Below are 13,416 nucleotides of genomic sequence, written 5' to 3' on the forward strand. Positions count from 1 at the left end.
ATAGTTATTAGGTTAGTTTTAATTTAAATTAAAATAAAGGGTAAATGTGTATTTACCCAATTTTAAGATACCCCTTATAAGTATAGGGAGATTGGCCTAATAAGATCATGGTCCCAAAAAAAAATCATGGTCCCTAAAAAATGGTTCTTTTTTTAAGGGGACGGAGTACTAAGAAATAAAGTGCACAAAAGGTAATTTTAGGCCCAAAATCTTCAGTTTTGAAGCCGGCCCAAAACATTCCAAGCCCGCGCACACACACCTTTCTCTTCCCGTCTCAAGCAGGCAAAGAAAAGGGTTTTATGTTGTTCTTCAGCAAACCAACACATATCCGCTGAATCTTTCCAGGTACAAAAATCTTCAGCTTCAAATCTGTCAAATTCCATTCTCTCCACGTTCGAACTGTAGTGGGTCTTCTATATCTCACTTGAAATTATATTTTTGGTGCAGTAATTGTAATTCATCCGAGTTACTCCTCCCAGTCAATTTAGATCTTCAATTCAAGGTTGTTTCCCCCCCCTTCTCTTCTCAAGTAATTTTGGACCTACTAGTTATTTCATTATTGATAAACGTTATTGATTGATAACATATTATGATTGTATGAAAGAATATATAAACTGTATTAAACCCTATGACCTTGTATCCAATAATCATCAACATTATGATTGTGAGGTGTAGATTGACTATTGCTGATAAGTGTGTAGTAATTTGTGTATAAAGGTGTAAACCTTTTTTCTTTTTGCCAACCATTGAGTTTTCAATGTTTACCTTGACGATTATGTTGCGATTATCATTAGATTGAAGTTCTAATGTTAATATGACTTGTTAGATGTCAAATTCAGTGACCAATGCTGGGGTCTTTGTCAAATTTTTTTTTTTTCACTTAGGAGCCATTGGCTAATGAAAGGATTTAGGTATGATTTTGAACTATTGAAAGCTAGAAAAATGCGTTTTTGGAAGCTTGTATGTAATTTGATATTGGAGTTTTAGCAGTTTTAGCTTTCAGGTGATTCGATCAAGTGTATGTTTCTCTCTTTATTGACATTTAAGTAGCTGGTCTGCATCTGATAATTTGATTTTTTATGCAGCTTCAAGACCCTGTTGCTTTTGAGTCACCCTTTGCTAAAGTGGGTGTGCGGACTGCCCATCTTCCACAAATCTCCAGTTAGCCAGATATGGCTGCCACAGATACTTCACCATCACTGGAGATTTTAGGTACTTTCCTACCTCTTCTTCTCAAGTTGGTTTTTTGTCTTACTTTTAGCTTACATTACTTTCACTTCTCACCAGCTAGAGAACCAGAAGGATACTCTCTCTGGGATGGACCTCCATTTAACAATGGGGAACCACGTGTTAAGCTTGCAAAAGTTCCATGCAGCACGTCGAAGTATAGTGAAGATGGATCTAGGCTCATGGTGATTAAACCTGACTCTAAGATTAGCATCTATGATTGTTCCAGCTCCACTGAGATCAGATCTTTCGAGATACCGAATTTTCTAGCAGCCGCTTTGTCTCCTCGTGGGACATATCTTCAAACCTTTCAGAAAGTTTCGACACCACAAGAGAAGAATGTGGTTTTGTGGAATATAGAGACTGGCACTCCAGTTTATCAGCTGTTTCAGAAAAGCATGTCGAGGACTACATGGTAATAAAGAAATTCATTCACACTTCTAAATTTATCCAATTCCTTGTTAAGTTTCACTTACATCTGATATTGTATTAGCATTAGTTAGAATTCATCTTTTTTCTGATCCTCAGGCCCTCAATTTGCTTTTGCTCTGATGAATCTGTTGCGTGTCGGATGGCAACAAATGAAATACAGTTTTTGGATACTGGGGATTTTTCAAGAGGCTTCACTAAGCTTAGGATCCCTGGTGTAGCTGCAATAGAGCTTTCTAAGACTCCAGGGTCTCATGTTGCTGCATTTGTTGCAGAAGCTAAGGTTAGTGAGAAACATTGATCCAAGAGAAAATTTTAGCTTTGCAAGTTTGACACGATATACTGCATAGTAGGATTACAACTCGTAGTATGGCGCTTGGAATGTTGTTATTGTTTTTGTTTGTTCGTTGTATCATTGTATTTTGGAATACAATGATCCTGTAAATGTGCACATAGTGAACCAAATTTTAGATGTTGAGCTGTTTCATCTCTTGCTTATGGAGTTGGATTTTGAGCGATTGACCTCAGTAACTTTGTTAGAAATGAAACAATCAACTTTTGTATTCGTTTGACTAATGTAATGTAGTAGATAAACCAAATTATTAATAAGACTCGCAAGGAGATTAAGTTATTTCCCAAACAAGATTGGATTAATGATTGCCATTGGCCATTGGCTATTGGGAGACTCGGATATGACTCAAGTTAATTGTGATCTTCCCAACATCCAAGGTTTTTCTCTCATGCGAAAATTAGTATCCGAATCTAGTTTTCTCGTTGTGTAGGGGATTCCAGCCAGTGTCCAAATTTTTGCTTGTGGGAAGGATGCTCAGGCTCAACCTGTTGCTCGAAAAAGTTTTTTCCGGTGTTCCACAGTGCAATTAATTTGGAATCATGGTTCTACGGGGCTTCTAATTATAGCACAATCAGATGTTGATGCAACCAACCAGAGTTACTATGGAGAATCAAAGCTGCACTACTTGACAACTGATGGAACTCATGAAGGATCTGTTCCCCTGCGTAAGTTGTTTGCTTCTCAAAAATAAATTTGATATTACAGTCTTTCGGGGGTACTGATTGTTAGTTATATACTCTGGCAGGTAAAGAAGGTCCTGTTCATGAAGTTCGATGGTCAAGCACTGGTGCAGAATTTGCTGCTGTTTATGGATGTATCCTGTTGGCCGTTGAGCTAGATTACATAAACCGTCTAAAGTTAAATGAGATGAAAATGTCACATTGGAAACACTGGCTCACCATATCAATATATATGGTCCGCGTGAAAAGTATGAAGAAAAATAAGTAGATAAAACTTTCTCTTAAATTTTATAGACGAAATCATAAGATCATAATTACGGGAATTAAAAATATTGGAGTGGTAATCAACGTTGCTTTGCTTAAATAATATGCATTTGCAGTGTTTATTTGTCTGTCCTGTTTGTTTCCTTGACCATAACAAAAGATATGCCTGCAAAAGCAACGATCTTTAACAAGAAGTGCAATCCTCTGCTTGAACTTGGAGAGGGTCCTTACAACACTATCAGATGGAACCCGAAAGGAAGATGTATCCTTCATAAAGATTCTCTCTCTGTCTCTCAGTTTTTGATATTTCTTTTTCCTATTCTAATGTTTTTCGTTTGATTCTTCATTTGGATCAAATGACCTGTTTTTGTCGTGACCTTAATCTCTGGTTTACAGATCTATGTTTGGCAGGGTTTGGTAACTTACCTGGTGACATGGTATGCGATTCTTATTTCTTCTGTTTCTGAGTTTTTCCATTGTGTGCAATGGATCAATATGCTAGATGGAGATTTGGGATTCTCTGCACTTGATTATATATGTACTAGTAGTCTTGCGGGATTGTACCTAATATCTAGTGTAAAAAAGAAAAAAATACGTATCTTCTCAAAACAACCAACTCGTAGAGCATGACTAGACTCGCGTCCCAGTTGCTACTCTATCTTATATTTGCTTTTGTTCCAAGAGAATGAATGCAATTTCTTCATAATGTGTCATCGTGAAAAGCACAGGATAGATGTTTCACAAGATTGAGTACTTTTTTAGAAATTGAGATTTTCCCCTATTTCTTGATTCTGGTAATCCTTAGGCATTTTGGGACTACAAAGAGAAAAAATTGCTTGGATCGACAAGGGCAGAGCTATCCGTATCAAGCGAATGGTCCCCAGATGGCCGTTATTTCATGACTGCTACAACAGCTCCAAGATTACAGGTTGACAATGGGTATGTATCGTTTAGATTTCTTCACTCCTTTTTATGTCCTGTTTAAGGTTCCGTGATAACTTCATCCAGTAATATATGGATTTCATTTGTAGGATTAAAATCTTCCACCCCAATGGATCATTGTTGTTTAAAAAGATGTTTGCCAAGCTTTACCAGGTCAGTACTACTAATCATACCTCTAAACTAGTTCCCCTTAATCAAGTATCCTTCAGCCGTCAATAGTTCTATTCTTTTGACAGGCTGATTGGAAGCCAGAAGCCCCAGAAAAATTTGGTGATGTTCCTGAACTAGCCGAAGCAATTGGCTCATTAAAGATAGATGAGAAAAAACAATCAGGTTGCGTATCCTTCATTATTAACCATTGTGGAACCTGTATTTTCTTTCGCTTCGCACGCGAAGAAAGTTTAATTGTTTTATCTTCCGGTATTCAGGACCAGGACAAGGGTCAAAGTCTTCCCAAGGCGCTAAGAAAGCAGCTGTTGTTAATCCTGTTGCACCAAAGCCTGCGGCTTATCGACCACCTCACGCCAAGGTTGCAGCTTCTGTGCAGGCCGAGGTGAGCTGTACATTAGACTTGCAAATTTTTGTTTATTTGTTATCTATGATATGTTTATTTACTTCCGTGAGGTTTAATGAGTTTTTGTTCTGCTTGTGCAGCTTTTTGGGGGAGGAAGTTCGACAGAGTAAGCACACTGATAGCTTTGTTTCATCTTATGTTTTGTTTTTAATATATTTTCTATACGGCTTACCTTTTCAGTTAGTCTTGATTGCTCCCATTAACATCTCGTCTCCGTGTTAAATTGTTTCAGAGAAATGAGCAAGAATGCATTGAGAAACAAACTGAAAAGGGAGAAACAAAGAGCCAAAAAGGCTGCAGAGGGTGGTGCTTAATCTTGGAGGCGCTAAAATGGCCACCTTCTGGTTTTCTAAGGTTCTTCTCCCATTTAGAATTTCTGACGACATTGTACAAGCCTTTTGAGCAGAGAAACATGCGGGTTTGAACCGCTATTAGGATCTTGTCCCCAATTTTTCAACCCATACTGTATTTTTGTGTACCATTTCCATTTAGAAATTTATCGCGATGATTAGATAATACTTTGTGGACCTTTTGCCTGTTAATTAACTAAAGGTCGGTCTGTTGATTCGATTTTTTTTTTTATAGTTAAAAAAAGAGAGCAACAGTCTGCAAAAGGTTCCATCTGTGGGCACTTTGTAATTGTGCTATTGACCTTGGCAGAGCTGTTGTATAGACGTCCCTTATCCGAAAATAAGGCTGAAATTTTTGGTAATAATTTGGAGCCAGCTTGTCCCTAGGATTTTTTTTGTAATAATTTAGAGCCCAGCTTATCGCTAGGATTCCAACTAGTTTAAAATTTTGGAAACGGGAGCAATCAAAACTTGGAAACAAGAACCAAAATTTGGAAAGGCTTTGGGTTATACCCTCGCTCAATTTCTGAAGCTTTTTCTTTCAAAACTTCGAGATTTTGAAGAATATGCTTTTTGATCTGTTACATGGAGTTTTTACTGGCATGGGAGCACCAGAGCATGTACACAAGCTTGCCACTTCAATTGACGGTAGTTCTTGTTATATAAAAGTGTTCCAGGCAGACGGGTCCTGCAGGACGGGCCTCCAAGCTCCCTTTTAGACCTGGAGTATCCTGAGAGAGCAAACTTTCCAAGTTCCCTGCAATCATTTGTATGTCATCAGGCTTCTTTGGCCTTCAAGAACTTAAAGCACACAACACATTAAGTACAGAATCACAAAATGGTACTACGTATAGTCATGGAATTAAACCCTATAACGTAAACTACGATACTAAAACTTTCCTAGCGATAGAGATGAGTCAGGTAACACTATCGAACTTGTCAGCACTAAAACCAAACAAAAACCATGAAATACCCTAGATTAGAGACCGGAATTAGTCATAAGATCAGCAAGAGATCGTTTCCAATCCTCATAAGTTATAGCTTACAAGTCAAGACTGATTCATGAGAACAGACACAAGAACTTATCATAGAGTACATGTTAGCAGGACCATCTTGTACCAACCAAAGCAGCAAAAAGGGAAAACATTTCTTCACGGATTACATCTTATCAGTTGGAATCGAAGAGACAAAAAGATCAAGTTTATTAGAGTACTAATCTAACCTGGTATTAGTACATAAACTAATCTAACTTACATAGGTCTTCAACCAGATGTATCTAAACCGTTAGATCACTCGAGAGAAGAATCGATTTTGTTAACTGATCTCTTAAACACAAGAACGTCGCCAGGTTTCTGCGAAACCCCCTTATTTCCACCATCACCATCACCAGTTATATTATCTTGACCGTTGTTTCTTCCTGTTGTCGATACGATTGATTCTTGGATTAACATCTTGGTAGTTGGATCTAACATCGATGATGATGTACCTTTCTCATCTTCATTTTGATGTCCTAATTGCTCTTTTCTCTCCTTGCAAGCTTCCATGACCATCACTTCTTCTGTTTGCTGACCGACCAACGAAGTGAAAATGCATTCGTTTTGAGTTTTGAAAGTCGGGCAAGATTGATATGTATGTGGTAGCTCAATCTGATCGGGAGCCTGAAAAGGACGCGTGTTGTTAAGTTAGTAGATACTAGTGGCCACATGGAAGCATCAGGTCCCAACTACGGCGACACGTAATACATTTGGGAAGATACTCCAGGTGTGCGTGGCCCAATTGCTGTCTTACATAAATTATGTCGATAAAATATGTCAGGTCACGTCGGATAAACTATGTCGGCAAATTAATTAAGTGCAGAGTTGTATTAATTTGGATAGATCATAGATGTATATATGTGAAGGAGTCGGCACGTAATTTCATTACCACATTCAACTAACAAAGAATCATTAACACACTCCCACACAGCAACAGTAGAACATATCATGCCTTTTAAGGCCGAAGTTTTATTTTTTTATTTTTTGAGCGATGATCTCAATCGATTTTATTATTTAGAAACAAAAGTCTTAGTACAGTTGGCTATTTTCCAGAAGCGAACAGAGTACAGAGAGTCTTACAGTTTTGTGAGATGATCGGAGTAAAGGTGAAGGAAATGTTATTATTCAATAGAATGAGATACAAGAGGAGACAGTGGCAGGTAGTACTTAGAGTACTAACCAAGGACAAGACTAAACGTGTAAAGCCATTACAGGACTATTACAGACCATTCATTATAGAGTTATAAGTACACACACTCACACGATAAGGGCAGACACAATAATACACAATACAAACTCTAATACTTCCCCTCAAGCTCAGTATGCTTGAAATACATGAGCTTGGAAACCAATGTGTAGAACAATCTGAACCCAATCATTTGGTGAAGAGATCAGCTAGTTGACTCAAGGACGGAACAAACTTGATGACCAGAAATTTGGAGACAATAAGATCCTTAATAAAATGATAATTTATTTCCACATGTTTTGTCCTAGCATGAAAAACAGGATTGCAGGCCAGGCTAGAAGCACTTTTATTATCACAGTACAAAGAAAATGGTTGATGCAGAGAAACACCCAATTCTTGCAGAAGATATGAAAGCCAAAGTAGTTCTGCTGCTGCATTAGCTAAAGCTTTGTACTCTGCCTCTGCTGAACTTTTGGAGACTATTGGTTGCTTCTTAGATGTCAATGATATCAGAAAATAACCTAAGAAAACACAATAACCAGATGTACTTCTTCTTGTATCAGGGCAACCTGCCAGTCAAAATCTGAATAAGCTGACAATTTAGACAAATCAGAAGAACCGATTGTAATTAAAGAAGACTGGTGGGTGGACTTCAGTACTTAACTATGACCAGACCTGACATAGCTACTGAAGTCCACCCACCAATCTTCTGTAAAGCAGAGGATTATGTAATATCTCTCTATTATATAAAGAACATCTTGCACCTTTAGCAATAGGAGTAGAGCAAGGCTTGCAATCAACCATATCAGCCTTTTTAAGTAAATCCAAGGTGTATTTGGTCTGGGTGAGTAACATAGTTGAATTGTTGGAGTTTCTAGAAACCTCAATGCCCAGAAAATAGTGTAAGTCACCTAGATCCTTCATCTTGAATGCAGAACCAAGATCTGTAAGTAACTTAGCTGAACTACCTATCAAAATGATATCATCTACATATAGGAGAAGATACATTATACTAGCTTAAGAAGTAAAGATGAATAATGAATGATCACACTTAGAGTGTTTAAATTCATAAGATAAGAGACTGCTGCTGAATTTCTGAACCAGGCCCTTGGTGCCTGTTTCAAGCCATATAATGATTTCTTTAAGTGACAAACATAATCCTCTTTACCAGGAAATTTGAACCCTTCAGGTTGTTCCATGAAAACACACTCATTTAATGTTACATGCAAAAACACATTTGATACGTCAAGCTGCTTGACTGGCCAACTTCTTTACATAACAATTGTAAGAACAGTTTTGATTGTAGGAGCTTTGACCACAGGACTATAAGTCTCTGAATAATCCACACCATCTAACTGATCATACGCTTTAGCTACTAATCTAGCTTTACATCTTTCAAAAGTTCCATCAGCTTTTAACTTCACTTTGTATACCCATTTGCATCCCAAAACATTCATACCCGGATGATAAGGGACATAATCCCAAGTGTCATTATCCTTTAAGGCAATGTGTTCTTCCTTCATGGTTGTAGCCCAAACTGGCATCTTGATAGCACTTTTAAAGGATTTTGGCTCAGTAATATTAAGTAAAGAAGTAAAGGCCATATCAATTGGATGTGTAACAGTATGGTTAGTAACAAAATCAAGGAATTTATTTTTCTTAGAGGTTCCAACTTTTGATCTGGTGCCAATTGAAGAAGGAGCAGAAGAAGGATTATTTGTAGAGGAAGATAAGAACTCAGAAGAAGAGGTGACTGAATTGTCGCAAGAAACAAATATAGAAGTTTTGGAAAAGGGAAAAATAGTTTCATCAAAGAAAACATGTCTTGAGACATGGATTTTCCCAGTAGCATTCTCATAACATTTATATCCCTTATGTAAAGGGTTATAACCTATAAAGGTATATAAAACAGACTTAGGACTAAACTTGTCATTTCTGAAGCACCTAAGTAAGAAAAACAACAATATCCAAAAACTTCAAGGAATGATTATTCAAGTGGTTTTGAAAATAAGACTTCATATGGAGAGGAGAAATTAAGAACTTTAATGGGCAATCTGTTGATAAGAAAGGTTGCAGTATGAAAGGCATCATACCAAAAGAATTTTAGCATGTGTGCTTGAAAGAGAAGAGTAAGACCAACCTCAGTAATATGCCTGTGTTTCCTCTCAGCAATGCCATTTTGCTGAGAGGTATGTGGAAAAGAGAGTCTCAATGAAATGCTACATTGGTCAAGAAAAATTTTAAAGGGACCTTTAGATAACTCAAAAGCATTATCAGTTTGAAATGAAAGAATCTTGGTGGCCAACAAATTTTCATTGATATTTTTAAAATGCTAAAAAGCTACAAGACAATCAATTTTTGCCTTCATTGGATAAATCCAATGAAAACGACTGTAATCATCAATGAATACAATGTAATATTTAAAACCTGAAAGAGAAGAGACAGGGGTAGGGCCCCATACATTACAGTGGATAAGCTCCAAAGGAGCAAAACTAACTCTACTAGACAAATGGAAAGGAAATCTTTTACTTTTGCCTAACTGACAAGAACTACATAGAGACTCTACAGCTTTTCAAGTAAGCTTTATTGACTCAGAGGTTTGTAATTTGTGAATGACAGCACCAGCAGGATGACCAAGCCTGTTGTGCCAAATTTGGGAGGGAGCAGCAGTTGAAGCATGAAAGCAAACTGGAGAAGCAACTGGAAGTGACTTGATAGGGTAAATATTTTTACTTATGGAACCTCTAGCAAGAACCTGATTTGTCACCACATCCTTTATCAAATATCCCCAGTCATGCAATTCAAAAAAGAAATTATTGTCTTTACTAAACTTGGCTATAGACAGTAAGTTGGCTTTTAAGCTAGGAATATATAAAACTCTAGATAGTTTGAAAGTCTTGTGTTTGGTAGATAGAACACCAATATGAGTAATAGATAAGATCTTACCATTGCCCATCATGACCTGAGAAGAACCATTGTGTCCAGAAGGATTAGTGAGAAGGGTGGAGTCACTTGTCATATGATTGGTTGCGCCAGAGTCTGGAATCCAGTTTGCTGAAGTAGGTAAAGCAGCAGGAGATTCAACATGATCAGCTTGTAATTCAATTCCAGCAAAAGCTTTTTGCAATGAGCTGATGGATTTCTTGTCATGTGTATATCTGTAGTAGCATCTACTAGAAGAGTGTCCCATTTTGCGACAAATTTGACATTCCACCTGTGACCAATATATGGTACCACCACTAGAACTACAAAATAACCTCTAGATCCTCTACTTGAGCTAGAACTAGAAGAACCTTGTGTGTAGGTGCTATTCTTTAAATTAGAAGAATGAGGTTTCTGATTCTTGTTATTATGATGTTTCTTGTTTCCATTACCTCCACCAGAATTGGTATTACGATCATACATAGTTGTGGCATTTTGATTATCAAGAACTCCTTGGACTTCGGATTCTTGATCTTTAAGACATTGTTGGTGATTAATCAAGCGTGCTTTAATCTCAGCAAATGTAAAAGCTACTTCTCGTATTTGAGCAGAGATGACAAAATTATTATAATCACGACCAAGACTATTCAAAACGTGCATAATGATGTCAGAATTACTTACACGTTCATTAATTGCTGCAAGATTATCGGTAATAGTCTTGATTTCATGAAGATAGTCTTACATAGATGTGTTACCACGCTTGATAGAATGAAGTTGATTGCGAAGCATAGACTTCCTAGCAGCAAACTGAGTAGTAAAAGTAGTCTCGAGAAAGGACCAAATCTCATGAGCAGTGGCTAACCCAAGAACATCACCAGAGATCGATTGAGTAAATGTAGCTTTAAGAAATCTAGAGACAAAACAATCAACTTTTCTCCAATATAGCCATGCCGGATTTGTAGTTTGAACACCGTCAATCATCAAGAAACGAGGAGAGTCTTGAACCATACCATCAACATAATCAAATAGATCGACGGAAATCAACACAGACTCGAATTTATCTTTCCAGAGTAATAAATTGGTATGATCAAGCTTCAGAGAAATAAAGTTCGCAATGTTGGTAAAAGGAAGACGAAAATCATACTTCTCTGCATTATTAAGTTGCTTATCTTGAGATGATTCTTAATTAGCAGCGGAAGAAACTATGGTACGAGTAATAGGAGGCATTGTTGAATCAAGAAAATGATAAATTATATGAAATAATCTTCAAAAAAGTGATCAATCAAAGGAGAATCGATCAGAAATAAAGTGAATCTTGAAAATAAACTTCAAGAAAACAGATCTGAGTAGATGAAATATATCGAAGATGCTACACCAGAGATCGTAGTTGTGAAATAATTTGATCAAAGATCAAATTTGCAATGTGAAATGATGAAATATTGTAAAAGATTTCAAGATTTGTTAAAGATGAAGAGATGAAGTTTTTGCTGTGTTTGAGAAAAGATCTAACCTACTCTGATACCATGTGAGATAATCAAATTAAAGGTGAAAGAAATGTTATTATTCAATAAAATGAGATACAAGAGGAGATAGTGGCAGGTAATACTTATAGTACTAACCAAGGACAAGACTACACGTGTAATCCCATTACAGTACTATTATAGACCACTCATTATAGAGTTATAAGTACACACACTCACACGATAGGACAGACACAGTAATACACAATACAAACTCTAATAAGTTTGTATACGAGGTATATCGTCATCTTCTTGGTTTTCTTGGATTAATCTTATGTAATCGTATCCAACCGCATTTTCTGAGTGGAAATATCATTGTGCTGGGTCGATCCTTCAATGTTTCGTGTAGATACTCACACTAAAATGGTTCTGATACTGATTAAGAGACCTTACGTATCTCCAGCGATAAATACCACACTCAACTTTCTGATTGTAAATGCCATCACAGTCCATAAAACCCCACAGAAATCCCAAGGCGTTTCTAAGGCTGGGTTTGGTAATGCTTTTATTTTTCCAAAAGCACTTTCAAAACCTATATATGTCAATTATTTTGAAATTGGTGTTTGGTAAAAAATAATCAAAGTGCTTTTTATCCAAAGCACTTTCAAAATTCCTCAATTTTAAAAGCTGAGGAGGAGGAGGTGCTTTTAAAAGCTACAAAAGCATAAGCTTTGGTCCCAGCAAAATTTAATGTTTGATTTGTCCTTTTTGTCCCTATTTTATTTTTCAAATGGCAAAAGTTACCGTTAAATATATATAAAATTGATTCTTTATTTCTTATATTTTATTCTTTAAATATTATTATAATACAATTTCATTTAATTTGTTAAAAATAAAAATAGAAACATATATGAAATAATTACTTAATTTTAGTTTCATTTTATGTTTGAAACATATATATATATATTAAAAAGTGGTTAAGTAAAATACTTTTTTAACACATAATAAAAATTAGTAATTTTAAAAAGTGGTTAAGTAATATGTATATTTTTTCTTCTCTGCCGGCTTCGCATATCATTGACCATGACTTGTTATACAAATCAATGCCAACTCCGTCCTGCGTAACATTTCAAAAGATGGAAATTTTTAAGAAAATTATACACATGATGAATATTTCGGCTGATTTCGCAGATCAGACTGTTCCTTGTTATACTTAACTCCTTTCCGCCATAACATTTCAACCAGACTTCACAAAAAAATATTGCATAGTCATGCATTTAAACCCCATAATGTAAAATACGATAGTAAAACTGTCCTAGTGATATAAATGGGTTAGAAAACATTAGAGAACTTATCATCATCAACACCAAACAAAGAACCATGAAAGACGCCAGATTGCAATTCAAGCTACTACTGAAATTATTCATAACATTAGCAAAAGACCATGTATTAACAATCCTTACAAGTGAAAAAGAATCACGAAAACGGGTTCTTATTATACTTGTTTATTATTTTCAAGTTGTCTTCTAACCTAAGCAAGGATTGCTTGACGAAACAAAGCTAAAATAAGTAACAACTAAAAAAAGTGTAACGTAATTATGGATACTAGAACATTGACAAGGAATTGTAAGGTTTTTGCTATTTTACAAATCAATAAAAGCACTTATAACCCCAATAAATCACCTGATTAACAAAATCAATTAGTATTTTAGATGTAAAAACGTACCAATTCATGAATGCAAACCCCAAGTTGGTTTTGTAAGAGCTGTACCTCCCCTCTACTAGTATCAGAAATCATAGAGAACTCCAGGCACAAATCCTCTCTTTTTCCATCCTGCATAACATTTCAAAATGATTTTTCAGAAGAAACTAGTGCAGACTGTGAGTATTTCGCTGACCATAAATTTTTGTAAAAGGTAAACAGGATTTCAGAAAATATTAATATTAAAAAAATACTTATGTAGAACATCTCTACGTTCCTTCTGGATTCTTCTTT

General features: G+C 36.1%; 2 protein-coding genes across 3 annotated transcripts; one reads left to right on the top strand and one right to left on the bottom strand.

Annotated features, from left to right (window-relative positions):
• The first annotated feature begins 233 nt into the window (after positions 1–233).
• LOC113330248 (eukaryotic translation initiation factor 2A-like) lies at positions 234–5,038 on the top strand. 2 transcript variants are annotated; one of them, XM_026577117.1, is made up of 15 exons: positions 234–345; positions 448–502; positions 1,086–1,212; positions 1,288–1,642; positions 1,756–1,939; positions 2,439–2,673; positions 2,754–2,822; positions 3,113–3,214; positions 3,349–3,389; positions 3,758–3,891; positions 3,984–4,047; positions 4,131–4,227; positions 4,323–4,447; positions 4,549–4,574; positions 4,701–5,038. In XM_026577117.1, exons 3-15 carry the CDS (start codon positions 1,173–1,175, stop codon positions 4,780–4,782), a joined length of 1,554 nt encoding a protein of 517 aa, XP_026432902.1. In that variant the 5' UTR covers positions 234–345; positions 448–502; positions 1,086–1,172; the 3' UTR covers positions 4,783–5,038. The 2 variants fall into 2 exon arrangements, with proteins under 2 accessions (XP_026432902.1, XP_026432901.1); XM_026577116.1 differs by having other exon boundaries at positions 283–502.
• A 3,271-nt stretch (positions 5,039–8,309) lies between these two features.
• LOC113329876 (uncharacterized mitochondrial protein AtMg00820-like) lies at positions 8,310–9,216 on the bottom strand. The gene is made up of 2 exons (XM_026576698.1): positions 9,179–9,216; positions 8,310–8,982 (listed from the first exon to the last, which is right to left on the bottom strand). The coding sequence occupies exons 1-2, from the start codon at positions 9,214–9,216 to the stop codon at positions 8,310–8,312; spliced, it is 711 nt and encodes a 236-aa protein (XP_026432483.1).
• Positions 9,217–13,416: the final 4,200 nt, after the last annotated feature.

Source organism: Papaver somniferum, unplaced genomic scaffold (genome assembly GCF_003573695.1).
Source record: "Papaver somniferum cultivar HN1 unplaced genomic scaffold, ASM357369v1 unplaced-scaffold_117, whole genome shotgun sequence".
In the NCBI taxonomy this organism is placed as follows: Eukaryota; Viridiplantae; Streptophyta; class Magnoliopsida; order Ranunculales; family Papaveraceae; genus Papaver; species Papaver somniferum.

Bases quoted from the DNA above. Each gene is read 5' to 3' on its own strand.
- LOC113329876 (XM_026576698.1), bottom strand. From the start codon at position 9,216: ATGGCATTGCTGAGAGGAAACACAGGCATATTACTGAG. The intron at 8,983-9,178 runs GTTGGTCTTACT...TTTCTTACTTAG, and splicing joins AACACAGGCATATTACTGAG to GTGCTTCAGAAATGACAAGT.
- LOC113330248 (XM_026577117.1), top strand. From the start codon at position 1,173: ATGGCTGCCACAGATACTTCACCATCACTGGAGATTTTAG. The intron at 1,643-1,755 runs GTAATAAAGAAA...TCTGATCCTCAG, and splicing joins AGCATGTCGAGGACTACATG to GCCCTCAATTTGCTTTTGCT. The intron at 1,940-2,438 runs GTTAGTGAGAAA...CTCGTTGTGTAG, and splicing joins CATTTGTTGCAGAAGCTAAG to GGGATTCCAGCCAGTGTCCA.